The sequence below is a fragment of the Ceratotherium simum genome, chromosome 21 (genome assembly GCF_057802395.1).
Source record: "Ceratotherium simum simum isolate JZ-2026a chromosome 21, ASM5780239v1, whole genome shotgun sequence".
NCBI classification, from domain to species: domain Eukaryota; kingdom Metazoa; phylum Chordata; class Mammalia; order Perissodactyla; family Rhinocerotidae; genus Ceratotherium; species Ceratotherium simum.
The window spans coordinates 26,569,189-26,597,086 of record NC_141920.1 but is presented as its reverse complement, the minus strand read 5'-3'; the positions used below and the strand labels follow the sequence as shown (position 1 = coordinate 26,597,086).

Sequence of the window (27,898 nt, the reverse complement as noted above, 5' to 3'; positions counted from 1 at the left end):
AGGAATTCTGGACCCTGCCCACTGTGTGACGGTGGTGGGTTTCCCCTGTCTCTGGGCCTCAGGGTCCTGACGTGACCCTTGGCAGGGGGTGCCTAGCTCCACCTGCTGGCCAGGGCAGTGACACCTGGCCACGGCATCTGACTCACTGTCTCCTCAGCAGAGAAGCAGAGCAGCATGTGGACGGCATGGTGTGTGGCTGCTCTGTCCGTGGCGGCTGTGTGTGGTGACCGCCAAGACACAAACACTGTCCTCAGGGTTTCCAAAGAAGTGCTGAGCAGCGGTGAGTCCAGCCTGTGGGGGTTGGGAGGTGGCATGGGGCGGGTAGGGCAGTCCAGCCAACTCTGAAGTCCCCAAGGACTCTTCCTCACTGGCAGATTCTACATCAGGAGCATGGGTGACTTCTCTCTGGGCCTTAGTTTCTTCTTTTCTTTTGACTACCGTTCCCTGAGCACCTACTATGTGCCAGACACCATGTTGGGGACTTGATGCTTGAGGCAGTAGAGGGCAGTGATTAAGAGCTTGGTTCCTGGAGTCAGCCTTCCTGGGGTTCAAATACTGACTGTGTGGTCTTAAGTCCATGACTTGAGTTCTCTGAGCCTCAGTTTCCTCATCTGCAAAATGGGTGTAATTACAGTCCTCAACCCAGAGGATTGATGTGAGAACGACAGGAACGACCGTTTGACAACTTAGCACAGTTCCTGCTGCATAGAAGGCCTCAAAAGTGGGCGCTGTAATTATTCCTGCCTCCACTTCCTGGGACCTCACTTTCGTCATCTAGCAAACGAACACACACTCCCTGTCCCAATGCTGTCCAAGGCCGGCATGAGAATAAAAAATGAGGTCATTTCCTATCTGAGTGTCACAGGCCTCAATTTCTTCGTGCATCAAATGGGGACAATAATTCTGGCCTTGACTATCTCCCAGGAATCCATTGGTATAATGCACGAGGCAGTAGGTTTTTTAAGCTGCGAAGTGTGGAGCCCTTGGGAGGGAGGGTCATGAAGAAAATCTAACCAGGTTTGGCTGAATGCTGTCGAAATCCAGTTCAAGTGCGAGCAGGTCAGCCTGCCGCCAGTGAGCTCTCCAGGACCTCAGGGCTGGATTGGTCTGGAGGAGTCTCTCCATTTGACCTCGGCATTTTACCGATGGGGAAAAGCGGGCCGGGAGAGCCGAGCAGGGCTCCGAGGCGGCGCCTGGGGGCCGGGTGTGGAAGAGGGGGAAGAAGCCTGATGGACACCTTTGCTTCTCCGCAGCCGTTTCGGGCGCCCTGCAGCAAAGCGATGCTCTCCACTCGGCCCTGAGAGAGGTGCCCGTGGGTAAAGCTGCTGGTGATGGTGGTGGGCCTCTCCTGGGGGGTCTGCTTGGTGGAAGTGGAGGTGGCAGGGGAGGTGGTCTTCTGGGAGGCCTGCTTGGTGGTGGGGGTGGAGGGGGTGGTGGAGACCTGTTGGGTGGAGTTGGAGGAGGCTTGCTGGGTGGCGGCAGCAGTGGTGGGGGGCTCCTGGGTGGTGGTAGTGGTGGGGGGCTCCTGGGTGGCAGTGGTGGTGGGTTGCTGGGTGGCAGTGGTGGTGGTCTCTTGGGTGGTGGTGGTGGTCTTTTGGGTGGTGGCCGACACCACTACGATGACTACAAACACACTGAATTCCCCCGAGGTGTCAGTGGCGTTCCCTACAATGACTTCCACCTCCGAGAGCCCCCCCCCAAATATACCAATGGCAAGCAGCTTGGTGGCGGTTACAAGTATGGTCACATCGAGACCAACGACAACACTGCTCAGCTTGGGGGCAAATACCGATACGGTGAGATCCTTGAGTCTGATGGAAGCCTCAGGGACCTTCGAAATGGCAACTACCGCAGTGCCGAGAATGCATATAGCGACCACAGGGGCCGTGGGCAGTACAGGTCAGCAGAAGGTGTGGCAACCGTCGGCAGGCTTCAACGGCCAGAGCTGCGGCCCGGAGAGATCCCACCCGGTGTAGCCACAGGGGCGCTGGGTCCAGGTGGTTTGCTGGGCACGGGGGGCATGCTGGCAGCTGATGGCATCCTGTCAGGCCAAGGTGGCCTGCTCGGCGGAGGAGGTCTCCTAGGTGATGGAGGACTTCTTGGAGGAGGAGGCGTCCTGGGCGTGCTCGGCGAGGGTGGCATCCTCAGCACTGTGCAGGGCATTACGGGGTAAGGAGGGGCTGGGCTCTCCCTATCAAGCCCCCTGATGAACCTCTAACCAGGAGTGGTCACCCCCAGAGGCCTGGAATGGGAGGAGGGAGGGAGAAGGGAGGGTCTTCAGAGTCCCGTACACCTCAGGGCTTGGCCTCAGGATGTCTTGAGTCCCAAGTTGTATGATGTGGGGTCTTGTCATTAAATGGTCCTGAATGTGAGTCCCAGCTCAACCTTCTATATTTGTGTGTGACTTTGGGCCTTTCTTTTCATCTCTCTGAGTCTCGATGTCCTCATCCGTAGAATGGTCACATGAATATAGTTTAAGTGGAAAGAGCCCAAGGGTTTAAAATTATGCATATATATTATAATTTCAACTATGCCCAGCCTCCTCCTCATATTCACTATTTAATTCAGCAAATACTTAGAGTTCCTACTATGTATGGGGCACTGTGTTGGCATTGGGGACATGACCCCACGGTTAGCCAAGAGAAGACACATCTCGTGTCCTCCTGGAGCCTGCAGGCTGGTGGGGTATGTGGGTATTGATAAAGAAGCCTGGAAATCATCATACAATTACAACAGTGGTAAGAAGTTCACGGAGAAATGAGGAAGTGTATAGTGGGGGAGATCAGGGCAGGCTTCCTGGAGGAAGAGGACCTTGAGCTGAAGATTATATAGGAGGGAACCAGGCAAAGAGGGGCAGGGACAAGCGGAGGGAATGGCATCTTTACAGGAAGAAAAACTCAAAGGAAAGACATGGAGATTAAACAGTGGGTCTCCGGGCAGTGGGAGTATGGGTGGTGGCATTTTTTCCCTTTAACTTCCCTGTTTTCCAAGTTCTATCCATGAACCTCAGGTCTCTTTAGAGTCAAGAGGAGTGAATGGGGCTCAGAGAAGGGGGATGTGAGGGCAGGCACTCCCGGATGAGTGGGGTGGCGTGCGGCGGGGGTGACCGCCCTCTGTGCTGTGCAGGCTGCGCATCGTGGAGCTGACCCTTCCGCGGGTGTCCGTGCGGCTCCTGCCCGGCGTGGGCGTCTACCTGAACCTGTACACGCGTGTGGCCATCAACGGGAAGAGGTAGCGCCCTGGGTCCTGGAGGGCTCCCTGCCGCCCCATGTCCTGGCTGGGAAATCTTGGGCGGCTCATATCCCCTCCTGCATCTCAGCCTCTTTGTCCATATTCGGGGACAAATAAGACCTAATGCGGCCCCAGCACGCGCCTGGCTTACACCTTGGGCTCAGGTCGTCCGCGGTCCCTGTCAGCAGAGAAGGCGGGCTGTGTGGTTGTCGAGATCTGGGAGGCTGGAGTCAGGTGACGGCCTGGGTTTGAATCCTGACTCTTTTAAGCTGTGTGACCTCGGGCCAGTCCCCTAACCTCACTGAGCCTTGGTGTCTTCATCTGTCATGAGCATAATGACGCCTCGTTTTCCAGGTGGCTATGGCCACAGATGAGGGAAATGCCTCCCCACGTAGTGCCTGCCACATAGTAGGTGCTCATCAGAGGACCTCAGCCGTGGCCTTTTCATTGATTTCTCCCCTGGGATGAGGTCGTGTCTATAAAGCTAGGTCACCGGGTGGTCACCGTGGAAACAAGAGTTCATACATAGGGTTCTTCTATTGACCCCTGTTCTCAGCCTCAGAAGCTCCCGTAGACTGAGGGGGAGACAGACTTGTTCACAGAGCACTTGAGGGACCAGGGAAGCCTCCCGGTTTGGGACCCTGGAGATGAGCAAGGGGCAAGACAGACCCGGAGCAGCAAGGGGCAGGGCCGGCAGGGTGGGACGTGCGGGGCAGGCTGGCGGAGGCTGAGCTGCCTGGCGTTGGGGGTTGACTCCGTCTCCCTGGCCCCCCGGTCTCCTCCAGTCTCGTCGGCGTCCTGGACATCGCCGTGGAGGTGAACATCACGGCCAAGGCCCGGCTGACCATGGACCGCACGGGTTACCCACGGCTGGTCATCGAGCGGTGTGACACCCTCCTGGGGGGCATCAAAGTCAAGCTGCTGCGCGGGTGAGTGGGCACCGGCGGGCGGTGGGGTGCCTTGTGGGGGTGGAGTGGTCTGTCTTTGGCAAACCATATGGTTAAGAGCGGAGGCTCTGGGGGCCGGCCCAGCGGCGCAAGCGGTTAAGTGCGCGCGCTCCGCTGCGGCGGCCCGGGGTTCGCGGGTTCGGATCCCGGGCGCGCACCAACGCACCACTTGTCAGGCCATGCTGTGGCGGAGTCCCATGTAAAGTGGAGGAAGATGGGCATGGATGTTAGCCCAGGGCCGGTCTTCCTCAGCAAAAAGAGGAGGATTGGCAGATGTTAGCACAGGGCTGACCTTCCTCACCAAAAAAAAAAAAAAAAAAAAAAGAGCAGAGGCTCTGAAAGCAACCTGGGGTTCAAACCTCACCTCCACTATTCCTTGCTGTGTGATTTTGGGCAACTCTGTTGCCCTCTCTGAGCTCCAGTTTCTTCATCTGTGAAATGGGGGTAATTCTTCTTGCCTTTGGAATTGAGATAATGAATGTAAAACACTTAGTGAAGAATCTGGCACATTTTAAGAGTTTGTGACTATATATCTAACAGGGGTTTTATGTCCATCACCCCCAACTCACAGGGAAATTTCCCAACTGATTCTGTTCAATGCAGCCTTGGTTAGGACATAAGTTTTTTCTACTATACACTTCTCCCACAGTGGCCAAGTCCCCGTCCTCCATCCAGGGAGGTTTCAAGTGTCATGTATTGGCTGGTACGCTGCCCCCAGGTGATGGTCTTAGATGAGGGCACATAGGGCAGCTCAGAGCTGAGTCCCTTTCTCGTCATTCCTTGGCCCTCATCATGGAAGACTCTTCTTCATCTTCTCCCTTTGAGGCCTCTAGCCCCGCCTTCTTCTCCTCCTGTCTCATCAATCTCGCAGCCCAGTCCCCCCAGCCCTCGCCTTATCTAGACTTTGGGAGCAAAGGAACTCATTGTGTAACTTGAACTCAAAACTTTCTGCTTCATGCGGGCCTCCCTGAGTCTTTGTTTCTGCTCCAGGGTGGGTGGAGGCAGAGAAAGCCGGCCCCTGGTGGTCTGGTGAGGAGACGAGGTGGAGGGAAACACTCAGAAACCTCACAGATTTTTAAATTCGCATTGTCACTAGGAGATATATTCGGTAATACATAGTTCGAAAATATAAAGTGATAAAAAGGTACAGTCGGGAAGAGCTCCCCTCGCATCTCGTCTCCCAGCCGCCCCCTTCCCGTCAAGCTCATCCTGGCTGTTTCTTGATTCTCCTTCCAGTTCCTTTGTCCGGAAGAAGCAAAGAGGAGTGCAGTTCTCATTGCCCGCCGTCATTTTAACGCAAACAGGCGCACACACTTCAACATTGTTTTTCTTTTCTTTTCTCTTTCCGTTTACTCTATTTGGAGATCTTTCTGTATCCAAACATGGACAGCTTCCTTGTTGTTACCTTTTTATAGCTGCGTAATATTCCATCACCTGGACGAACCATCGTTTATTTACCCAGTCCCCTAATACTGGACACTGCAATTTCTCTCATCTTCCCTAACAAATAAGGTTACAATGAATAACCATTTACCTATGTCTTTTCACATGTGGGCCAATGTGTCTGTCGGATAATTTCCCAGAAGGAGAAAATAGCCTGTGGCCTGAATAGACACAGATTAACTTTGAACTATCCACTGAGCTCACACACACACACGCACACACACACACACATACACATGCTCACACACACACAGGTAGACACGCATGTGTGTTCTCACGGGCCTTATCATCCAAGGAGAATTGGAACCAAGATAAGACCCCTTAAGAAGGAGACCAAAATGCATTGTAAGCTTGGGGGATACAACCTAATTAGGATTTAAAAGAAAATTTTTTTTAATGAAGTTGAATTCATCATTTTTATTAATACCTTTTCTTCTGGGTTTTGTTTTGTTTGACTTGGTTTGTTTTTTTTTGTTTTTTTTGTGAGGAAGATCAGCCCTGGGCTAACATCGGTTCCCAACTTCCTCTACTTTACATGGGACGCCGCCACAGCATGGCTTGACAAGCGGTGCTTCGGTGCGCGCCCAGGATCCGAACCTGTGAACCCCGGGCCGCCGAAGCAGAGTGCGCGCACTTAACTGCCACGCCACCGGGCCGGCCCCTAATTAGAACTTTATCTCAAGAAATGCTTTGGGCCGGCTCCGTGGCTTAGCGGTTAAGTGCGCGCGCTCTGATGCTGGCGGCCCGGGTTCGGATCCCGGGCGCGCCCCAAGGCACCACTTCTCCGTCCAGCGCGAGGCCGAGTCCCACGTGCAGCAACTAGAAGGATGTGAACCTATGACATACAACTATCTGCTGGGGCTTTGGGGGGAAAAAAATGAATAAATAAAATCTTTAAAAAAAAAAAAAAAAGGAAATGCTTTGCCTTGTCAAACTGGCACAGCCTTGGAGGGTCAGCTATGACCCGGGAGGGGGGCGCACCAGCGGGGCAGTGTTCAGGGGGGTGGAGGGGCCGATTTGTAAGGGGTCAAGCTGCTGGCAGTGGCGCTTTGTGTTAGGATGGCCGCGTTTCCCTCATCTGCTCGTCACTGCAGGGCCTCAGGAACAAATACGTGGGTTACAAGTCTGTCTGTCTGCCCCTCTGTGTGTCTTGTCTAAGCCTCAATAACTAGCTGGTTAGGAGAGCTGGTTTAGAGCTGGGTGACGCACTGGAACTGCTCAGGGTCACGTCTCGGACCTCAGTTTCCCTGTCTGTGGAAGGGATCATGTCTCCCAATCTTTGCAGAACCCACAATTCGTGTTCTCGTGGACCGCATGAGCACGTTTTACGGGCCGGTATTTCTCCTTCCCTCCATCCACAAACGTTTATTGAGCACGTGTATTTATTGAGACACTGTGCCAGGTGCCTGGATAAAGTAATACGTTCATTTTCCCTTTGGGGAGATTACGCGAAGGCGCAGCAAACAGCCCATCAGAAGGGCAGATGAGCAGGAGGGGGCGACTCTTGCAGTTAAAAATGAGGAGCATCCCAGCCTGGGCCTGGCCCATCATAGAACCCAGGAAGCATTTGTTTGTTGAATGAATGAATGAATGGATGAATGGACTAGTGAGTGAATGAATGAAAAGCCAAGCAATTTGCCTGGGCAGCCTGTCCAGCCACGTCGAGGGGAACGTGAGCTGTTCAGAGCCTGGGCTAGGGCTCCAGGTGTGGACAAGCTTGGTGAGCCCCATCGTCCACTCCTCTCTCCCCAGGCTGCTCCCCAACCTCGTGGACAACTTAGTGAACCGAGTCCTGGCCAACGTCCTCCCTGACTTGGTAAGAACTGGCCCCGGGACGGGGAGCAGGGAGCACAGACTCCCCCAGACCGAGGGGCCACAGTCCGGCCTCCATCCCTGCGGGCATGCAGGTGACCCAGAGGATGAGGGAGCCAGGGGCTGGGGCCTGTTCTTGGGGCTCTGGAGGACCCTGAGGAACGTGGGGACAGATGAGTGATGGGATAAGGAGGGGGAGCCTGAGAACCGCATGGTTCCGGGTTTGAACCCAGCTCCAGCCCTTCCAGCCTGTGTGACATCACGTGCCCTCTTGGAGTCTCAGTTTTCCCAGCTATGAAATGGGGGTGACGAGAGAGCCTTCTCCACACGGCTGTGGGGAGGAGCACAGAGCGTCAGGAACCATTAGCTACCGTTATTGTTGTGACTCGCGCTCCCCCACCCCACCCCCCGCACGGTCACCCAGCTTCACGCGTCTCTCCCCACAGCTCTGCCCTATCGTGGATGTGGTGCTGGGGCTCGTCAACGACCAGCTGGGTCTCGTGGACTGTAAGTCCTTCCTTCTTGCTGAATCAGCCCATCCGCTAGCACCCGATCTGTGCCCCCCCACAGGAGGCGCCGGGACACAGCCACGCCAGGGAGGAGGGCCCAGTGTGGGGGGTGGCAGACCCTTCCTTGGAGTGCTGTGCCACTGATGCCATGAGAGAGAGGCCACCTGGCCTTTCCTTTTGTCCCCAAACATCCCCCCAAGTCCCAGAGGAAGGAGCTTCCCACCTAGAATGGGTGGGGGTGGGGGACGGGGTGGGGGCTACAGCTCTGGCCTGGGTTGGGAGGCTGGGTTTGAGCCCCAGCAGCCGTGGGGACTTGGAGAGACTCGTCCCAGCTTCCTCGTCTCTAAAATGAGGGGGTCGGCCTCAACCCTCAGAGGGACAGAGAGTGAATCCAGGAGACACCCTGGAGACGGCCCGAGTCCTCAGAACCAGGCTCCAGCACCATCTCTGATCCAGGATTTCTGGGTGAAGATTCCTGAAGGCGAACCTGCCCCAGAGAGCTGTGCAGTTCGTGCACTGCATGACTCCAGGGACCTCCTTTCGTATAGACCACAACATAATGGTGGCATCTGAGTTGTGCAGTGCACAGTCCCTACAGCCATACAGGGCAGCCCTCTGATGTGCTCCCATTTCTCTGGGACTCTAGGCAGTTTGAGGATGGCTTTCCACACAGGTAAAATTCTCTTGTATGTGGCCAGGCACAAGGGATGAAGAGCCCAGAAGGTGGGGCTGTTCATCATAAGCAGTCAGGGAAATGCCAGATCCAATGAAGCAGCACACTGTGGAACCCTAAAACTTCTTCCTTGATGCACAGCACTTCACAGTTTACAAAGCTTATCAATATCCAGGATCTCATTGTCCCCCCAGATATAGTCTAACGAGTTGTATAAGCCCGTTTTACAGAGAACAAAACTGGTTCAGAGAAGTGCAGTGTCTTGCCTGAGGTCACCCAGCAAGGAAGAGGCAGAGCTGAGATTTGAACCCAGAATTCTTGCTCTTTCCATGGTGTCTGGAGCTGGAGCCTCGCCGCCCCACCCCCTCAGGGCACAAGGAGGGAAGGCATCTGGGCGGGTAGGGGGACCTCCCCGTGACCCCCACCTTTGCCTGCAGCTCTGATTCCTCTGGGGATATTGGGAAGCGTCCAGTACACCTTCTCCAGCCTCCCGCTCGTGACTGGGGAATTCCTGGAGCTGGACCTCAACGTGAGTGCCTGGGCTTCGGGGCAAGGCAGGGGCGGCCCGCTCTGCACAGGCCAGGCTGTGAGCGAGAGGCCCCGGGGCTCTGCTGGATGCCCGGGAAGCAACATTTGAACAGGACCCTTTTTTGATTAGATGAGGACCTTCTAGGGGCCGTGTTAGAAAACACAACCACAGCCAGCACTGCTCAAGCGCTCACTGGGTGCCAGGCACATTCCTAGCACTTTAGGTAGACTAACTCAGCCTATCCTCACAGGAACCATTTAAAGCAGGCACTCTTAGAGGAAACTGAGGCACAGAGATGTTAAGCCACTTGCCCAAGGTCACACAGCTAATAAATGTGAACCTAGGATCTAAACCCAGGCAATCTGGCTTCTAGCTACTAGAGCTGCTGCTACGGGCTTGGGTTGGCTGGAGGAATGAATCTGGCCAGTAATGTGCTGGTAAGCATTAAGAACTGGCTCGCCATGATTTAAAATGAAAGTCCTGATTTGTAGTGATTGCTGATTTCCATGGTGCAGATACTCCCACCATGGCCAGTTTCAAGCTACCAACAGGACGTCACTGAAAGTGGACTTGGGAAGAGATGGATGGAGTCTGCTCGTGTGAGCTGGTGTGAGCTGGCTCCACACACCCCAAGTGTGGCCCCTAACTGTGCACGGCACACACTCACGTACCTCCTCCCCCTGGGCTGCACGACCACGGGGGCCTCCCCACGTGCGCCGTCAGATACAGACTGCAGGTGCCCACCTGTGCTCTCACATGCACAGCACCTGTGAGGATGTGTACGTGCACACCTGGGGCAGTCATAAACACCGGCCACTCAGGAGGTGGCCGTGGGTTACCTGCCGTGCGCCAGGCTCTGGGCCGGGGCTGGAGGGGCAGTGGTCAGCAAGGCCGGATCCCTGGCCGAATGGAGCTCACAGTCTACTGGTGGGGATGGGCCGTCCAAGAGTCACTCAAATGGAGCGCTGTGAAAGAAGGTCCCAGGCTGTCAGAGCCTAGAGCTGGGGGATGTGATGTACCCAGGGAGGTCACGGAGGGCTTCCTGGAGGAAGTGACACTTGAGCTGAGACCTGCCAGAAGAGTGGGACGTAACAAGAGAAGAATGTGGGCGAGGGAACAGCATGTGGGAAGTGCCATGGTGGGGGCCCGAGGTGGTGGCTGCACTGCAGGAGGGGGGATGGGGCAGAGTGCCTCACGTTGAGGTGGAGAGGTCCCTGGGGCAGAGCACACAGTGCTTCATAGGCCATGGAGAGGGGTCTGGTCTTTAGAGAGTAGATACGCCCATGCATATTCTGCGGGTGCATAAACCTGATAACTTGTTACGGCCTGGCTGGAGGAGGGGGGAGTCTATGTCATACGTGTATTTAAATACATGGTGATATACCACGGCTATAATCATAAGTGGTCACAAAGCGGGAACTGCAAGAGATTCCATTCCATCCCAAACTGAGTTTCTGAGGGCTATAAACGAAAGAGTCACTCAGATGCAGTGGGTTTAATCCAAGAAACCTGCCTGGAGGCAGATTCAGTGCCTCACCCCAGCCTTCGGCCTCCTCCCTTCACTCTTCTCCCGGCACCACCCCCTGTGACCCCTTTCCTCTCTGCTTCCCCAGACTCTGGTTGGGGAGGCTGGAGGGGAGCTCATCGACTATCCGCTGGGGCGCCCGGCCATGGCTCCCAGGCAAAAGATGCCAGAATTGCCCCCCATGGGCGACAACACCAACTCCCAGCTGGCCATTTCTGCCAACTTCCTGGGCTCAGTGCTGACTCTCCTGCAGAAACAGGGGGCGCTGGATATTGACATCACCGACGGCATGGTGAGTCACCACCCCATCCCGGGTGGGGCGGGCTGGGCAGCAAGCAGCTCCCCATTGATCCTCTCTAGCCCCATGGCCTTGGGGAAATCGCTTTAAAGCAAGAGCTGTAGACAGTCCACCCCTTGCCTCATCTCCAGTTCACAGATGTGTAGCAATTATGTCAGTGTTTACCAAAGCATGGGGCCTGGGAGGATTCTAGGTGAGTCACAGACATGGCGTTAAACAACATTCAATCACATGGGGAGAAAGCTTCTCCCCACTCAATTCTGTTTAATTTTATTCCAATACTTTTTCAAAAGTATAATATATAGTCATTTACATGAATCTCAATATAAATGCTCACAACCCTTTCACTTGGTAAACTAAGCGAATACTAAGTATGGTGGATACTAAGTGGATGCTAAGTAGCTAAAAGATACATAAGAATAAAATACCCTTGGGTGTGCTCTACAGTTATTTTCTCTCCAAGCCTTTTCTTTTGAAAAATTTCAAGCCTTCAGAAAAGTTGCAAAATAGTACAATTAATACCCAAATATCCTTCACCTAGATTTACCAGTTAATATTTTACTATATTTGCTTCATATCTATCCGTTCATCCTTCTGCCCACCCACCCACCTATCCGTCTATTTACCCATCTATCTATCATCTATCTATCTATCTATCTATCTATCTATCTATCTATCTATCTATCGTTGAACAATTTGAGTTTTTGGAGACGACATGACATTTCACTTCAATATGTATCCCAAAAGAACAAGATAATCTCCAAAACACCACCACAGGAATTATGTGAATCTTTGATTCCATCAAGAGGAAAGTCTCCATGTGGGGCCAGTGTATAGTCACCCTCTCTTGCATTTTAAGCATCCTCTTTTTAACTAAGAGAGAGCAGGACTCACACCCACAGCCCTCCACAGACAACGACATCTGTGTTGTCATCTCTTTCCGTCAAGTGGCACTGGCTTTGCACTTTTTTGTATTTGAGGTTTTAGACAGCAAGTTGATCTAAGGAAGATGGTAAGTGAGTAACAGAGCGGGCGGTTCTGGGATAGGGCAGAATCACACGTTCAGTGGAGCCTGGGTTATGCACTCGACTGGGTTATGCAGTGGACTCACTGACGCTCACCATGTTTTAATAACGAATCACGTTTTCGGAGGAGAGAGAGTCAGGTCTTGCCTCCTGCCCTCTAAGGCGTGCCTGTGGTGAGCTTCAGTGGCTGGGCCTGTGCACTTAACCACAAAGCGGCTACCGTGGTCTGCGTGGCGGCCGCTGTTGGACAGGTAGGCCCTCCCAAGGGGTCTTTAAGGGGAGAAGATGCCCCCACTGCTTGCCTGAGAGTGTGTAGGAATTTAATCACTCGTTAGCAGCTCCAGCCTGTCCCCACAGCCTCAGGGACTCACATGACCCTTCTTCTCGCCCTGCAGTTCGAAGAGCTTCCTCCACTCACCACATCCACGCTGGGAGCCCTGATTCCTAAGGTACGGAAGGCGGGTGTGTCCCCTTTTCCTCAGCCTCCCCTCCCCCCAGGAGCCGGTGGGAAGGGAAGGCCCTCGGCACTAGGCTGAGCTGCTCTGACCCCCCTGGGGAGTGCAGAGACAAAGGCTTGGAGGCCAGACCCATAGGAGAGGAGGACATGGAGGGTTGAGGTGGAAAGAGGCTGAGCTCCAGCGGTGGACTGACCTGCACGGGTCTAATCCTGGCCTGGCCGCTTCCTCGCTGTGTGTCTTCTGGCAAGAGTCTTAACATCTCTGAGGCTTAAGCTTCCTCATCTGTCAAAAAAGGATGCCAACTCCTCCTCCACAGGTTCATCTAGGAGGATAAAGGAGGTGAAGGAGATAATGCCTGTGAAGATGCTGACACAGGGCCAGGCACATGGGGGTGCATGGCGGCTTAGAGGGAAAGAGCCAGATCTTCGGAGCAGACAGATGTAAATCTGAGTTCCCACTCGGCACGACCCAACCGTACCACTTTAGGCAAATGACTTCGTCACTCTGAGCCTCAGTTTTCTCATCTGGAAAATGGGGCAACAATGCCCACTTCACAGAGTGGCTGTGGACCTGGGATTTGAACCTAAGCCCAGAGTAGGCATTTGATAAACGTTAACTATTATTGTTCTTATTAATAATAACAAACTCTTAAAAAAGAAAAAGAGCAAATGAGCTCTTTTCGGATTAGTGGCTGTATACAGGTGGAACAAAGGCCTCTCTGATCCCAGCTCTGGTCCCAGGCCTGTCACCCTGCACCTGGCAGCAAAGAACTTCTTACGTAGTAAGCGTTATGCCGGTGCGAAGGATTGCTGTCCTCTGCAGCCACTTTAAACATGTTTTCTCTCTTTTCTGCCTATCGAGTCTCCTTCTGGGTGAAATTCAAAGGAGGTGGGAAAGGAGACTGAACTCAAGAAATGGTCACTGTCGCCCTCGTGTGGTGGAAAGCTGAATGGCAGAGCACCGTTATCTAATGTCACAGACAGTGGCAGCTCCAGGAGGCAGGCGGACTCCTCTGCCAACAGGACATTTTATTTATTGGGCCACTTCTTATGTGCACTGCACTTTACAGTTTGTGACAACTTTTAAGAATCAACTCGTTCGTTTGGTTCTAATTATCCCCTCATTCATGGGGCCAGAAGGGATGAGCAACCCATTTTACAGATGGGGAAACAGAGGCTCAGAGAGGTCACACAATGTGGCAGCGGCAGAGCTGGGCAACAGCAGAGACTCAGGCCTTGAGGTGGGGCTGAGTCTGCCGCAGGAAGGATTCAGGAGAGACACAGAGGAATGTCTCCTGGAGACCTGGGCTGGGGTGGAGTCACCAGGAGAGGCCTGACCAGAGCTGGGGTGGACTCCCCGGGGCTCCTGCTGCTGTGGGCAGAGAGTCCGCAGTGACCTCTCAAGTCCCTGTGAAGGATGGTGTTGCTCATTCTCGGAGACTCTGTAAGTTGGAGTGGGGACGGTTGGGATGCCAGGCCCCTCAGCGGAAGCATCCTGAAAATCGCCTGTGAAAAGCCAAGTCACCATCATCGATTTGTTGGAAGCCAATTTGCCAAAAGGTGAATCCACTGAGTGGTCAGTTGGCCGAATTTACTAGATTTGCCAATTGACCAAGAGCTTGTTCAAGAGAATTTCACCCTGAATGTGTTCAAGAAAATGGACAGTCTTCTTAGGACCAGGACCCCCTCTGCTGCATTGTGTGTGGAAAAGTTTCCATTTAAATGGATTTCTTTTTAAAGTAATTTTGTGGTTTTCCCCATTTATTTATGCTCATTTAATGTATTTAAGAAAAGTGTTCCTTAAAATTAATTGTTTTGTAAATCAGTTATTTAGCAAATATGGGAAACTGGTCATTTGATGAATTGTCTCTTTAGTAAATTAGTTTTTGGAGAATCAGTTTGCAGCAAGCAGGGTCAGATCCCTCCCACTGTGGGTCTCCAGAGCCAGTCCAGGCAGCGGGGCAGGCCGTGCCTTGCTCTGGACTTCACTGTGAGACGCCCATCCAGCACCTTCTCATTCCAGGTTGGGCGTCCCGAGGCAGCGGGAGGGGAGAAAGGGCCTGGGCTTCTGAGTCACAGCCCTTCTGAGACCTGGGCTGGAATCTCAACAGTCCTGCTGGCCTCAGGGAATTTGCCTGCCGTTCCCCTCTGAGCCTCCGTTTTCTTCATCTGTAACATGGAGAAAAAATACCCCGGGGAGTTGTTGTGATGATTCAATGAAATCATGAATGTGCGGGCGACCCCATCTCGCTCAGTACCAGGTTTTGAGCCCTTCCAGGCATTGAGCGCTAAGCTTTGCCGACATCATCACGGTTAGTCCTCACGAGAACCCTATACGAGAGGCTCGGAGAGGCAGCCCCTTCTTGCTCAAATCCAACAGTGGGTTGGGGCCTTTGCATGTGGTCTGCAGGACTCAAATGATGTTGTTGAATCTGAAGGTGTGCAGTGTGGGACCCCGTGCTGTGTGCTTAGAGGTCGGCTGGCAGCCCCCTGGGCACACCCCTGCCCAGGGCCCCGCTCACCTGGCCTGGTGTCCACCCACAGGTCTTCCAGCAGTACCCCGAGTCCCGCCCACTCACCATCCGGATCCAGGTGCCGAACCCACCCTCAGTGACGCTGCAGAAGGACAAGGCTCTGGTGAAGGTGTTCGCCACCTCCGAGATCATGGTCTCACAGCCCAACGACGTCGAGACCACCATCTGCCTCATCGACGTGGTGAGTGGGGGTGCGGGCGGCCTTGTGGTCTCCTGAGGTCCCCCCCATAGTGACTATGAGCTTGACTTTGGGGCCAGATGATCCAATTCAAATTCAGTCCTTAGCACATCTAGCTGTGTGACCTTGAGCGAGTCACTCCCCTCTCTGGGCTTGATTTTCTCCTCTACCACCTGGCGATGCCAGCGGGCATTAATAAGATGCTCAGAGCAGGACCTGACATACGGTGAAGGCTGCAAGTGTTGCCTGTTATTATTCTCCCAGGTTGTATGGTCATGCATTCTGCAATCTTTATCGGACACCTCCCATGTGTTAGGTTTCTACTAGAAGCTGGAAAAAGGGAAACAAGACAGATGGTACCAGCTCCCTTGTCCCTGGGACCCCGCAGGGGACAGATACAATTTCCACAATTATTTCATAGAGAGGAATCTTTTTAAAATTTTGTTACTCCCTTTCTCAAAAGGCTTTCTTTCAGTCCTGAAACAAAAGCCAGTCCCCTAACAATGTCCCACCAAGTCCTTCCAGATCGTCCCCTGGTCACCTTTCAGCTCCTCGCTGTTCCTCCAGCATGCCAGGCACAGTCCCCCTGGGAGCCTTTGCACATGCTGTTCCCTCTGCCTGGAATGCTCTGCCCCCAGATCTCTGCATGGCTCCCTCCCTCATTTCCTTAGGTCTCTTCTCAAGTGTCACCTCCTCAGAGAGGTCTTCCCAGACCACCTGTCTAAAATGTCCCCACCCCTCCGGTGTCTCTCTGCCTCCCTGGCTTTACTTTGCTCATAGCCATAACCTGGCTTCTACGATGCCTTGTCTGCTAGTCTGTTGCTGGGTGGAGAGGTGAACTGTCTCATGACTGCCTGGCCCCTGAGCACAGGGTCGGGCGCATAGGAGGAATGTGTCAGGCTGTGTTAAGTGCCGTTTTCCCATCCCTGGTTAAAGCTTCAGATTCAGACACTCGGGGTTCTGAGCCATCTGCAGTGTCTTCCCAGTCTCCCCTCCCGGGGCTCGAGACCGAATGGGCCACCTCTGGTCTGCAAGCGGGCTTCCCTGCTGGAGCGTGTGTGGAGTCCTTTCTGGGCAGTGTCCGATGAGAGATTAAAGGGCTGATTCTCACCCGGGGAGTGGACACGGCTGCCCGGATCCAGTCCCTTGTTGATTGGCCCCTATTGTGTGGAAATTTTTCCATCAACAGCCCAAAAGTTTGTTAGATCCAGCTCAGAGCCCTGCTGTGACCCCCCAAAACCCCGGGGTGCAGCCTGACTCCTTTCCCGCCCACTAGCCTGGTCTGGCCCCACCCCACTCCAGCCTCCTGGAGTCTTCTCTCCTCCTCACTCTCTGGCCTTCTTTCCCTTCCCTCTGCCAACCTCTTCCCTGTCCCAGGACTTTTGCACATGCCCTTCCCACTGCTGAGTACTCTCACACTCTCTTTTTCATCTGGCCCAATCCTTCAGGCCTCAGTTCAGATGCATTTCCTCATGAAAGGATGGAGTGATTTCCCACATCACATAGGTCCCTGCCATGTACATCAGAGTCCCCACTTCTTCTCCATCATCCCAATTACTGTTATTATTGTTACTACTAATAACATCACTTGAATGTGTTGGGAGCTTCCATTTTTTTTTTAAAAAAGACCAACTTATTGTATTTTATTTTGGGAGGTGCAGGGAAGCAAAGAGGGGTTTTCCTACAACTAGGCTTCTGCTGGAAAGGGGGTTGAGTCTGGACCCTTCATGCCGTCTCCGGCGGGGGGGGCGGGGCGGTTATGATTGGCAGCCATGACGCCCAATCCCATCTGCAGTGGCTCAGCTGGAGCAGGTTTCATAGGCTGTGGGCTCCCCTCTGAGAAGCTCAGAGAAAGTTGCTAAAACCCCCACCAGCCGACCAGTTGCTGGCTTCCTGTGACAGTTGTCTCTCTGAGGAACCTTCACGCAGCCCCTGCTGTGACTTACTTGTGAGCAATAGTTAATGTGGGCAATTTGTTATTCCCAACTCCTTCCCTCTGTGGATGGGGGCTCCACTATATGGTGAGGGTTGATGGGGGGGTCTCGGCTTATGCGAGGAGGTTTGACCGAGAGCTCAGGGAACCTGTCATCATGCTCAGCGTTAATGAAGAAACTGGCCCGCGCCCGGCACACTGGGCCTCAGCCAGCAGTGGCCAATAGTGACGGCAGTGACGTTTCAACCCCCTCCCCTTTCCTCCAGGACACAGAACTCTTGGCCACGTTCTCCGTGGAGGGTGACAAGCTCATGATCGATGCCAAGCTTGACAAGTAAGGGGGTGTGCTACCTCGGGCTCCTGCTCCTCAGAAGGGCTCTTCAGTGCTGCTGTGTCCGGGGCCAGCTCACCGGGGGGACACAGAGGGCTTCGTGGTCTCCAGCATGGCTGTTGGGCTGGGTAAATCCAAGAGGCTGCAGAGGTGAAAATGGGCCGTGACTGCCAACACCACTGGCACGAGCCAGGCAGGGGGGTGAGGCCGTGAGCTCAATAAAAGGAACCGACTGCCAACAACAACATCAGTAATAATAACGATGCTGGGGATGACGCCGTGCCAGGCTCTGCACTGGGTGCTTGTATGTATTACCTTGTTTAGCCTCACATTGGTCCTGCAGAGTCGGGGCTATTCTTCTCTCATTTCGAGAGGAGAAAATTAGAGCTCAGAGAGGTGGATTTACTTACTCCAGGCCACACGGTGACAACAGAGAGGGGCTGTGAGCCCATCAGGTCTGTCTCACCTCGAGCTGCGTCGAATGGTTACAAGCACAGGCTTTGGAGCCAGGCAGTGTGGGTTCAAATCCTAACGTGACCTCTGCTGTGTGACGTAGGCCAAGTGACCTCACCTCTCTGAAATTCAGTGTTCTCGTCTGAAAATGGGGATAATAGTCTCTACCTCATAGGACTCATAGTAATAATAACTATTACTTATTGGATGCTTTCTGTGTGCCAGGCATTGAGCTAAGCCCTAAATGTGTCTTAATTCACTTAATTCTTGACATCAGCCTATGGAGGAAGTACTGTTATTATTCCCATCTCAAGATAAATGAGATTGTATGTAAAATTTTCAGCGTATGCCTAGTTTGTCGTGTTTTTCTTCTTACAACAAATATTTATTAATTAACTGAGGCCCTCACAGTGCAGAGCGAAACCTTGAACCCAGGCCTTGGGCTTCCCTGCCCAGAATAGCACAAGAGCCAAGAGCACAGGCTCAGGCTGCGAGTGCGAGTCCTGGGCTCTCCCTCCCGAGCTCTGTGGCCACCACGAGTTACCCCTGGACCCTCAGGCTCCTCCTCCACGGGGTTGCTGAGAGGGTTCAGTGAGGTACGATGGCTCACGCGTGCATGGCGCTCACCATGGACCAGGCACGGTTCTAAGGGCTTTACTCAAATTATCTCACTTAGTCCTTGTAGCCTCCCATTTTGAGGAAACTGAAACACAGAGAGGTTAAGTACTTTGGCCAAGGACACACAGCTAGTAGGAGGCACAGCTACGATTTGAGCCTTGTGTATACGGTATATGAAGCCTTGGCATCGTGTCTGGTACATAGTGCTCAATACGTGGAGACCAGCATGGTTCTTATTAACTCCCCCAGATCAGGAGAAACTTTCTTGAGGATGTTGGTGGAGGAGCTTCTGGCCGTTTATTGAAATGCGAGCCCCTGTGACTCTCAGGCACTCACTTCTTCTAACAGGCTGTTTTCTTCACTTGCAGGACCAACCTCAACCTCAGAACCTCAAACGTGGGCAACTTTGACGTAAGTACCGAGCTCAGGTCCAGGGTGCGAGCTTCTGGGAATGGATCCCCATGGGGCTGGCTGCAGCCCCGGGAGTTTGTGAATTCCAAAGCATTGGCATCAGAAATTAATGAATATTTATGGAGCGACAGAGATTGTGCACCAGGCAGTAAATTGAGCTCTTTTTAAAATAAGGTTTTCTTTTTTAATTCTCCCAATAAACTTACGATTTGGGTACAATTTTTAGCCTATTTTCCAAATAAGAGAGTCAAACACAGAGAAGTTAAGTGACCTGCCCAAGGTCACAGAGCCGGTAAGAGGCAGGGCTGGGGTGCAAGTCCCATGCTCCTGTCACTGTAGTACCACGTGGCCCTCCACCATGGCAGGTACTTTACATGTAAGAGCTCACATTTGGTTTTTACAACTACCCTATGAGGTAAGGATTGTTCGCCCCCATTTTCAGATGTGGAAACCGGCTTAGAGATGTTAAGAGAGACAACCTGTGAAAAGGCTCAAGGCCTGCTGTTTTACACCATCTGCCCCTCATCCTCACTGCATCTTTGCAAGCTGGGCTTACTGGCCCATTTTACAGCTGAGGAAACTGAGGGTCAGAGAGGTGAGGGAACCTGCCCAGAGGCCCACAGAGGCGGAGCTGGGATGGGATCCTGGAGTGTTGGCTGTGAGGCCCATGGGCCTTCTGTGACATCATCGTGGCCTGAGAGAGAGCTGCCCTAGATGTGCTCTGCGCCTCCCGGGAGGAACCAAGTGTCCCTCAGTCCCTGCCTCACCCTGAGCCTTGGACCAGCGCTGCCTGGCTCTGGGTCCCAGCCTCCCCACCTGGACAGAGAGCAGGCGGACCAGATGTGCCTCGGAGCTGTCCAGCTGGGTGGTTCTGAAGTTACAGGGGCTCTGACTGCCGGCTGTTAGAGCCTCCAGGGGCAGCTCTGGGGCTTCCTCTCGGGCCACAGGGCAGGGCCTCAAGGAGTGAGCCTGCTGCCTGGGCTGAGCTCTCGTTCTTCCCCTGCAGGTCGGCCTCATGGAGGTGCTGGTGGGGAAGATTTTTGACCTGGCGTTTATGCCCGCCATGAACGGTGAGAGCGGGTGCCTGTGTCTCCCCCGGGGCGTGTGGCTTGGGGACACGGTGGCTGCTGCCTTGTTGGGCGTATTTGACGCACAGCCATTCTACCTCATTAACATTTCTGAGAACGTCATTCTACGCTTATTTATTTAAGCCTCTGAATGCAAATATTGCCCCAAAGGTCCATCAACTTCCTTATTTGCTGCTTCTGCTATATTCTTTTTTTTTTTTTTCTTATCTGGCTGATTGTTTTGTTTTTCTGATTATCTATGTAAAATTCTGATTATGTATGAAAATTATATGTATGTAAATTTGAGGAAGTCTGGAACAGTTTTAAAAAGCCGTTTTTAATCTTACCCCCCCAGAGGCAGTTAATCTCCGCATCTGGGTATAGTTCCTTCTAAACTCTTCTCTCCCCATTGTTTTTCAATACAGTCCAAGATATTTCCTGATTTATTTTTTATATGTTTATTTTTAATTGTGGTAAAATATGCATAACATAAAATTTACCTTCTTAATCGTTTTTAAGTGCGCAGTTCTGTATTGTTAACTATATTCACATTGTTATGTCCCTAACTTATTTTTAATCGTGTATTTATTTTTACTTATCCAGGGACTATGTGAATACATCAGTATTGTAAAAAGTTCAATCAGCACAGATAAAGCTAAGGTTGCTCTTGCTGATACCCCAGCCTCCTAACCCAGAATCTGACCCCTTATCACGAAGAGGGTTTTCTCACCCAACTTCATAAAGAGAATAGACCTCTTGGTGGTGCCTCAGGGATGCTATCAGGAAGCTACTTATTGACCTGTGGGGCCACTGGAGGCTCCATCAGTAACCCCGTTGTACCTGGAAACCTCAATCCGCAAGCCCTCATGCTACCTGACCCCAACCTCCCTCTCCCCACTTCCACTTCACAGAAGAGAGGATGAAGGGGGGCTGCCGTTGCCTCTACCAGCTGGGGTTCATTTGGAAAGCTCTAGATGTCAAACAGACCCTTATTCTGGGAACCATCACCAGAGGAGGCTGAATCTCAGTCACAGGGAAGCACTGGTCACCAAGCCCATGCACGTTCCCCAGCAGGAGAGGGCGATGTCAGGAGCTAGGCTGGGCTGGGCTGACCTGCGGGGCAAGAGATGGAGACTCTGGTCCTGGCTTGGTCACTAAGAGGTGCTGTGACCTTGGCAGCAAGTCCTTCAATCTCAGTATAATGCAATTTACCATTCTCAAAAGTGAGGGATGGGATTAGATCCATGATTCCCAGAGTGGGTTCCACAGAAAATTAGTCCCACGAGATATTCTGAGAAAAGGGTTCCATGGCCAAACAGGTTTGGGAAACACTGCACATATCCCTCTGGGGTAGATTCACGAGGTCCTTAGCTCTCTGAAAAGTTCTGCTGGAGTCAGGAGTCTGTTCAACTTCACTTACTCCAGTTTGTCCTCCCTCCCTTGTTTCCTCCGTTCCTTCCTTCTTTCTTTCTAGAACATTAATCAGCAATCTGCTCAGGCTCCGACAATCTAAAAACAAACAGTACATCCCGTAGTGGTCAATTGCTGGGGCCCCACGTGCACCCTTCCACGCCTCATTCAGCAAACATCTGTCCTCTCCCCTGTGCCTGGCCCAGGGCTGGGTGATGCCACAGTCCTCGCCTGCAAGGAGCTCACTGGCAGAGGCGAGGTGACAGACGCAGAGACAGAGCATCAATATTTTGTGATTTCTGTGGTGGAGGAGTTCAGGAGGAGCAGCCGGAGCCCAGAGTTGCTTGGCCTTGGGTGGAGGAAGCCTCCTGGAGGAGGTGACATCCAAACAGCATCCCAGGGACGGCTCGGAGCTCAGCAGGCAGGCAAGGGCGAGGCAGTGTGCTCCAGGCGGGAGAAACTGCAAGGACGGAGGTCTGGAGGCATAAAAGAAATGGCTAGTCATCTTGCAGATACTGGTGTCTTCCCGTAAGGCTGATACCTCTTGGCCACTCTGACCATGCCTGACCGGTTTCTTTTCACAGCTGTGCTGGGCTCTGGTGTCCCTCTCCCCAAAATCCTCAACATCGACTTCAGCAATGCGGACATCGACGTCTTGGAGGTAAGGGGAGATGGGGCCTCTTCCTTCAAGGATGGGGCTGAGGAACAAAAATACAAAGCTGTTAAGAAACCTTGAATGAAGCATTTCACACCCACCATCTCAGTTAGTCCTCATGACAGATCTCAGTGCCCCCATCTTACAGATGGGAAAGCTGAGGCTCAGAGCCATAAGGGGCTTTCCCAGAGTGGGAGTGTTCATTGGAAAAGCTTTTATTGAGCACCTACTGTGTGCCAGACAATGTGCAAGGGGCTAGGGATATAGCAATGAACAAAACACATACAGTCCTGGCCCTTGCAAAGCTCTCCCAGCCAGTGGGGAGATGGGCCTTTGGCAAATGTTTCTGAAGTAATTGCTAATTATCATCACGGCAGGTGCCTTGAGATTCAAATGCAGAAAGTCTTGTTTCCATTATAAAGAGCCACATGGGCTCAGTATCTGAAATTTGGAAAATACAGAAAAGATTAAACAAACACACGTTTATCCTCCTAGATATATTTGCAACCCAGAAATTACCACTTACAACATTTTGCTGTTTTACATTCAGTCTTTCTGGAGTTTTATTTTTAAACATGGCTTTGATTGGGAGTCAGTAGAGCACTGGAGTGAACAAATGAGGGCACTGAGCCCAACGGGCTGGGTTCAAATCCTGACTGCCAGTTTCCAGCTGGATGACTCTGGGCAAGCCACTTAACTTCTCTGAGCCTCAGTTTTCTCCTCTGTAAGAAGGGGCTAATCACAGTACCTACCTATAGGGCTGTTTTTAGGATAACGTGAGATTCTGCGTGTAAAGTGCCGTGTACAGCCCTTGGCACATGGTGAGAATTCTGGAAGTGTCCATCATTATCCGTGTCTTCATTATAATAAAGAATGCTCAGGGAACATCTCGGGGCACAAAACTCTTTCTGGATTCAGGATTCAGGATGTTCCCTAGGACAAACTCTCAGAAGTGGAAGGAATGGGCCTGTGCCCCAGCTCAACAATTTCCTTTCCAAAAGGTGGTGCCATTCACGCTGCCTCCAGCAGGGTGCAGAGAGCTGGGCTCCTCACACTCATGCAGGCTTCGGCCACAGCCCCGGGGTGGCTCCTACCACCTTAGGGGACAGTCAAGGGAGGTGGGCAGTGCCCTTGGATGGGCAGTGTGGGCAGGGGTCAGATGCAGGCCCTGGGACAGTCCCCAGAGGTGCCTGTCCTAGTCTCCCCTCATCCGTGAGCAGGAGCTCAGTACTGCTCTGAGCCTCAGTTTTCCCATCTGAAAATGGGGAACAACAATACTCACCTCGTGAAGTTTGTGGTGAGAAATTAAATGAGATGCAGCGTTTTAGTGTTACCTGTTATTCACTTTTAAAAAGGGGTTAGGGGACATGAATGGGATTGGCACAAATTTATCATCCTCTTCCTTATCCTCATCATCTCTACCATTTACCAAGCACGTGTGGTGCCCTGTGTCCTGTTCTATATGCATTTGGGCCTTACCATGCTCTGGTTGACGTTTGCCCTCCCATCATAGGTGAAGGACCTAAGTATCAGAGAGGGTAGGCCACTTGCCCAAAGTCGCCCGGCTAGTGAGAGGTAGAGACTGCACTGACGTAATGGAGGCAGCTCCACCAGTGGTTCTCAACCAGGACAGCACCGCAGCCCCCTCCCCAACCGGAGGTCCTTTTTGAAATTAGTGGGGATGAGTTTTTCTTTCTGAATAATCATGCTTGAGTATTTCATATCAAAATACATATTATTTTATTATAAATTACTTACATTTTATTTCTCCTTCATATTCCAGTAAGGGAATTATACTGGTTTTAAAAATATATGTGTAAGTAGATTATTTAATCTATGATTTTTATTTTGGAATAATAAAGGAGATAACTCAAATACCTGTAACAAAATGTAAAACGGGGTATTGGGTCTGAAAGGTGGAGAACCACTGGTTTAAAGAAGACTCAGAGGGTCTTGTAGGCCCTCTGTAAATGGTAGCTATTCTCTTTCTTCTTCTTCTTTTTTTTTTTTTGCATCTAGCTATTTATTTTAACTTCTTATTTTGAAATAATTTTAGACTTACAGAAAAGTTGCAAAAATAATACAGAGACTTCCAGAATACTCTTCCCTCAGTTAGCATCGTACATAACCAGAGTACAATGATCAAAACCAGGACATTGACAATGATACAAAGCTATGAGCTCATCTACAGACCTTATTCACCAGTTTTCCCAGTAATGGCCTCAGTCCGGTTCAGGATCCAGGATCCCACTTTGCATTTGGCTGTCACTCCTCCTTAGCGTCCTCCAATCTGTGGCCGTTTCTCAATTTTCCTTGTGGTTTTGACCTTGACATTTCCAATGAGTCTGGCCCATTTTGTGGGATGTCCCTCCATTTGGATGTGACTGATGTTTTCTCATGATTAGATTGAGGTTATACATTTTTGACAAGACCACCACTAAAGTGATGCTGTGTCTTATTCCTGGAGATGTTGACTTTGTGTGGTTAAGGCGATTCCTGCCAGGTTCCTCCACTGCTACTATTTTTCCCTTTGTGACTAATAAATAAATACCTTGTGGGGAGATCCTTTGAGACCATGTAAATGTCCTGTTTCTCATTCCACTTTCTCCCATTAGTTTTGGCATTCATTAATGGTTCTTGCCTGCAACAGTTATTACTGTGGTGTTTGCCTCCTGGTGATTTTCTATTTCTATAATTCCTTTTACATTTATTAGTTGGAATTCTGCTGTAAGGAAGAGCCATCCCCTCTCCCCTATTTATTTATTTACTCAATTATTTATATCAGTATGGACTCATGGGTATTTATTTTGTTCTATGGGTTAAATCAATTACTTTTATTATTTATTTTGTTGTAGATATTTTTAATCATGAAAACTGGATTTTGGAAGAATGTAGAGAGGGGCTCAGGCCTGCTTCTCTTATTTGGGGGAAGAAGGAGATGAGAGGCAGAGAGGAAAGTGTTCTGTCCGAGGTCCCCTGTGCAGGGGAAAGCTGATGACACAGCCAGGGTGATCCTCCGGCCCTTTGACCCCAATCGTCATTGCTGTTCAGAGTTACGGCTTCTCAGAAATGTGACTTGCCCCATCCAAAGGCAGGCAACTGTCTGGCTGAGGGTGTAGCCAGAAGCAACCACACTCACTAACCAGTTCTCTATTCTGCCCTCCAAGGACCTCCTGGTGCTGAGCACCTGAATGCCAGAGGCAGAGATGCAGTCCTGGAAGAAGCCAGAACCAGCCCTGGGGGGCTCAGCTTGACATAGTCCCCAGCCCTGAGTCCCTTCAGCCCCCCAAATCCGGTCCCTCCCCAGCCCTCTGAACCTCTTCCCACCTGCCCCCACCCCGAGAAAAGATCCAGCCATTGCCCCCTAACTGGCAAACCATCCCATCCACGGTCAGTCAGCGTCAGCCCCCCGCAGGGGGCGGGAGGTGACCTCGAGGACCGGGGCCTCTCGGACTCCATGCCGGCGTCCACCCTGTGTACTTGACACTTTCAATAAAAGACTCCACTTTCCCTGCAGTTGGGGCGAGTCTCCATGGAGGACCCTCCCTCAGGGTCTGGATGTTTCTTCCCCCTCTTCCCCAGACCGGGGACACCTGGCAGTTGTAGCTACAACCAGACAGAGGATGGTTCAGTTCACGACTGAAAAAGTGAGATGCCTTCAGGGACCCCACAGGTGGGGAGGAGGGGGCTCTAATTCAGTTCTCACTGCCTTCCTTCAGCACTCCCCTTGGCTGACCCCTCTTGCCTCAGTTTCCCCCCCACTCCTCAGCACATGGGGAGGGCCAGGACTCAGAAGCAGCAAGTTCAAAATCGTCAGACTTCACACTGCCAGAGGGATTGCCTTATAACCTAACTCCTGTGCCATGAGGACAAGGGTCTCCTCTCCTTTCTCGGCTTTCAGTTGCCCTCTCCCTTCCCCTCCTCTTCCGTCTTCCCAGAGTGTGACTTGCCCAGGTCTCGAAGGGTAGATGGGTGAATCCCAGTCCCAGGGGAGAGATGAAAGGAGCAAAAAAGATACCCTTCTGCCCCATCCTCCTGAGAGTTCATGTTTATTGAGCGCTCACTACCTGGTTAGCCCAGCACTGAGGCTTTGGGACTCGATCATTTATCCTCACGAGAACACCATGAGATAGGTACCAGGATGGTCCCTATTTTGCAGATGGGGAAACCGAGGCACTGAGAGATGCAGTGTCTTGCCCAAGGTCACAAAACTGCTAAGTGGCAGAGCTGGGATTTGAACGTGATGATTTGGCTCTAGTGCCCACACCCTAACCACTCACCACACTGCCTCTGTTCCTAAGTTGCAGGGGGGAGCCCTAGGCTGAACTTGGCCCCAAAGCTGTGCAGACCCCAGAGCAAAGAAAGCACAGAGAGTCCCGCACCAGCATTCAACACTTCTGCTGGGAAGAGAAGCACATCCCCTCTGCTCACACTTCATTGGCTAGAGCAGGTCACATGACCCTGCCTGATCTCAAGGGGAGGGCAAGTGTGATCCTGTCCTGTGCCCAGGAAGGGGAGGAAACCAGGTATATTGGTGAGCACAAGTAACGTCGTCCACACTCTCCCTTCTCCTTCCGGGTGGGTGAGGCTGGAGAAGTGGCTGAGGGGGAACGAGGCTCCTGTTGCCGTAGAGATTCCGCAGAAACACAAGGCAACTCATGCCTTCAGGTCCAAGCTGGGGAGGTACAGATGCAACAGCCCAGACAATGAGTAGAGAGGCTCCCAAATCAGTTCTTTGTGAGCATGTCCTTGGTTTCTAGAAATGAAGCCCAACCACTGTACACTCAAGGAAGCCTGGACCCTGGCCACGTATTGGCTGCTCAGAGTAACCGCTCCCCTAACCCCCACCCTAAGGCTCTGCGGGACAGTGAGGGAGACAGCCATTCTCTTCATATTAGAAACAATCAGACAGCATTCTACAGAGAGGTCCCCTGCAAACAGGATGGCTTTGGACATCACCAGTCTCAACTCTGGCATCAGGAGGTCACTAAACTGCAAGAATTTTGGAGTCAGGAAGACGGGGCTCAAATTACATCTGCCACTTCGTTAACTTGGGGATGCCCTTAACCTTCTGAAACTCGATTTCCCCATCTGTGAAATGGATAATAATAATTGTAATTACTCTCTAAGATGAGTGTGAGGATATTTAAATTAGATCATTTTTTCTGAGGTGCTTAGCGCTGAGGCTGGCACACAGTAAGTGCTCAATATGTGCTTGCTGTGGTTAATAACAGTCAGCTAATTTCTAAAGTGTGAGCCTTTGGCACGCCTTGCCTCTGATCAAAGCTAACTGAGGAAAGAGGGGGCATGTTGGCAAGAGGGTGCCCAAGAAGCCCCCACTCAGAACAAGACGGGGGCTGCTTCCCAAACAGCTCTGAGTTTAGAGCCATAGGGCACGTTTAGGGCCTTTGTAGCAGAATCATTTGATCCCAGCTTCTACGCCCATGGGGGTGCAGAAATATTGAAGTCCCCCTCTTGTATTTTTCAGGGAAAGATTGGCCCTGATCTTAACATCTGTTGCCAATCTTCCTCTCTTTTTTTTTTTCCTCTGCAAAGCCCCAGTACATAGTTGTGTATTCTAGTTGTAGGTCCTTCTAGTTCTTCTATGTGAGCGGCCATCACAACATGGCTACTGACAGACGAGTGGTGTGGTTCCATGCCCGGGAACCGAACCCAGGCCACTGAGGCAGAGTGCACCAAACTTCAACCACTAGGCCATCAGGGCTGCCTCTGAAGTCCGTTTTATGCAATTAAGATATTTTTTCTCCTCCTAGTAATTTTTAAAAAGATTCCTTTTTCCATGTCTTGTTTTTATTTTTACTTAAATATCAGGGAGCTAAACTATTGGGTTGTCTTGTT

At 51.9% G+C, this 27,898-nt stretch overlaps 1 protein-coding gene across 1 annotated transcript; it reads left to right on the top strand.

Annotated features, from left to right (window-relative positions):
- The first annotated feature begins 174 nt into the window (after window positions 1-174).
- LOC101407307 (BPI fold-containing family B member 4) lies at window positions 175-25,230 on the top strand. The gene is made up of 16 exons (XM_004442467.3): window positions 175-280; window positions 1,254-1,316; window positions 1,650-2,169; window positions 3,127-3,231; window positions 4,017-4,160; window positions 7,374-7,437; window positions 7,880-7,940; window positions 9,053-9,144; window positions 10,758-10,961; window positions 12,388-12,441; window positions 14,994-15,164; window positions 17,361-17,428; window positions 18,865-18,907; window positions 19,914-19,977; window positions 21,969-22,045; window positions 25,207-25,230. Exons 1-16 carry the CDS (start codon window positions 175-177, stop codon window positions 25,228-25,230), a joined length of 1,860 nt encoding a protein of 619 aa, XP_004442524.1.
- Window positions 25,231-27,898: the final 2,668 nt, after the last annotated feature.

Coding starts and splice junctions, on each gene's coding strand:
- LOC101407307 (XM_004442467.3), top strand. CDS start 175: ATGTGGACGGCATGGTGTGTGGCTGCTCTGTCCGTGGCGGCTGTGTGT. Junction 19,978..21,968: donor GTTTATGCCCGCCATGAACG/GTGAGAGCGGGT, acceptor TTCTTTTCACAG/CTGTGCTGGGCTCTGGTGTC. Junction 22,046..25,206: donor CGGACATCGACGTCTTGGAG/GTAAGGGGAGAT, acceptor CTGCCCTCCAAG/GACCTCCTGGTGCTGAGCAC.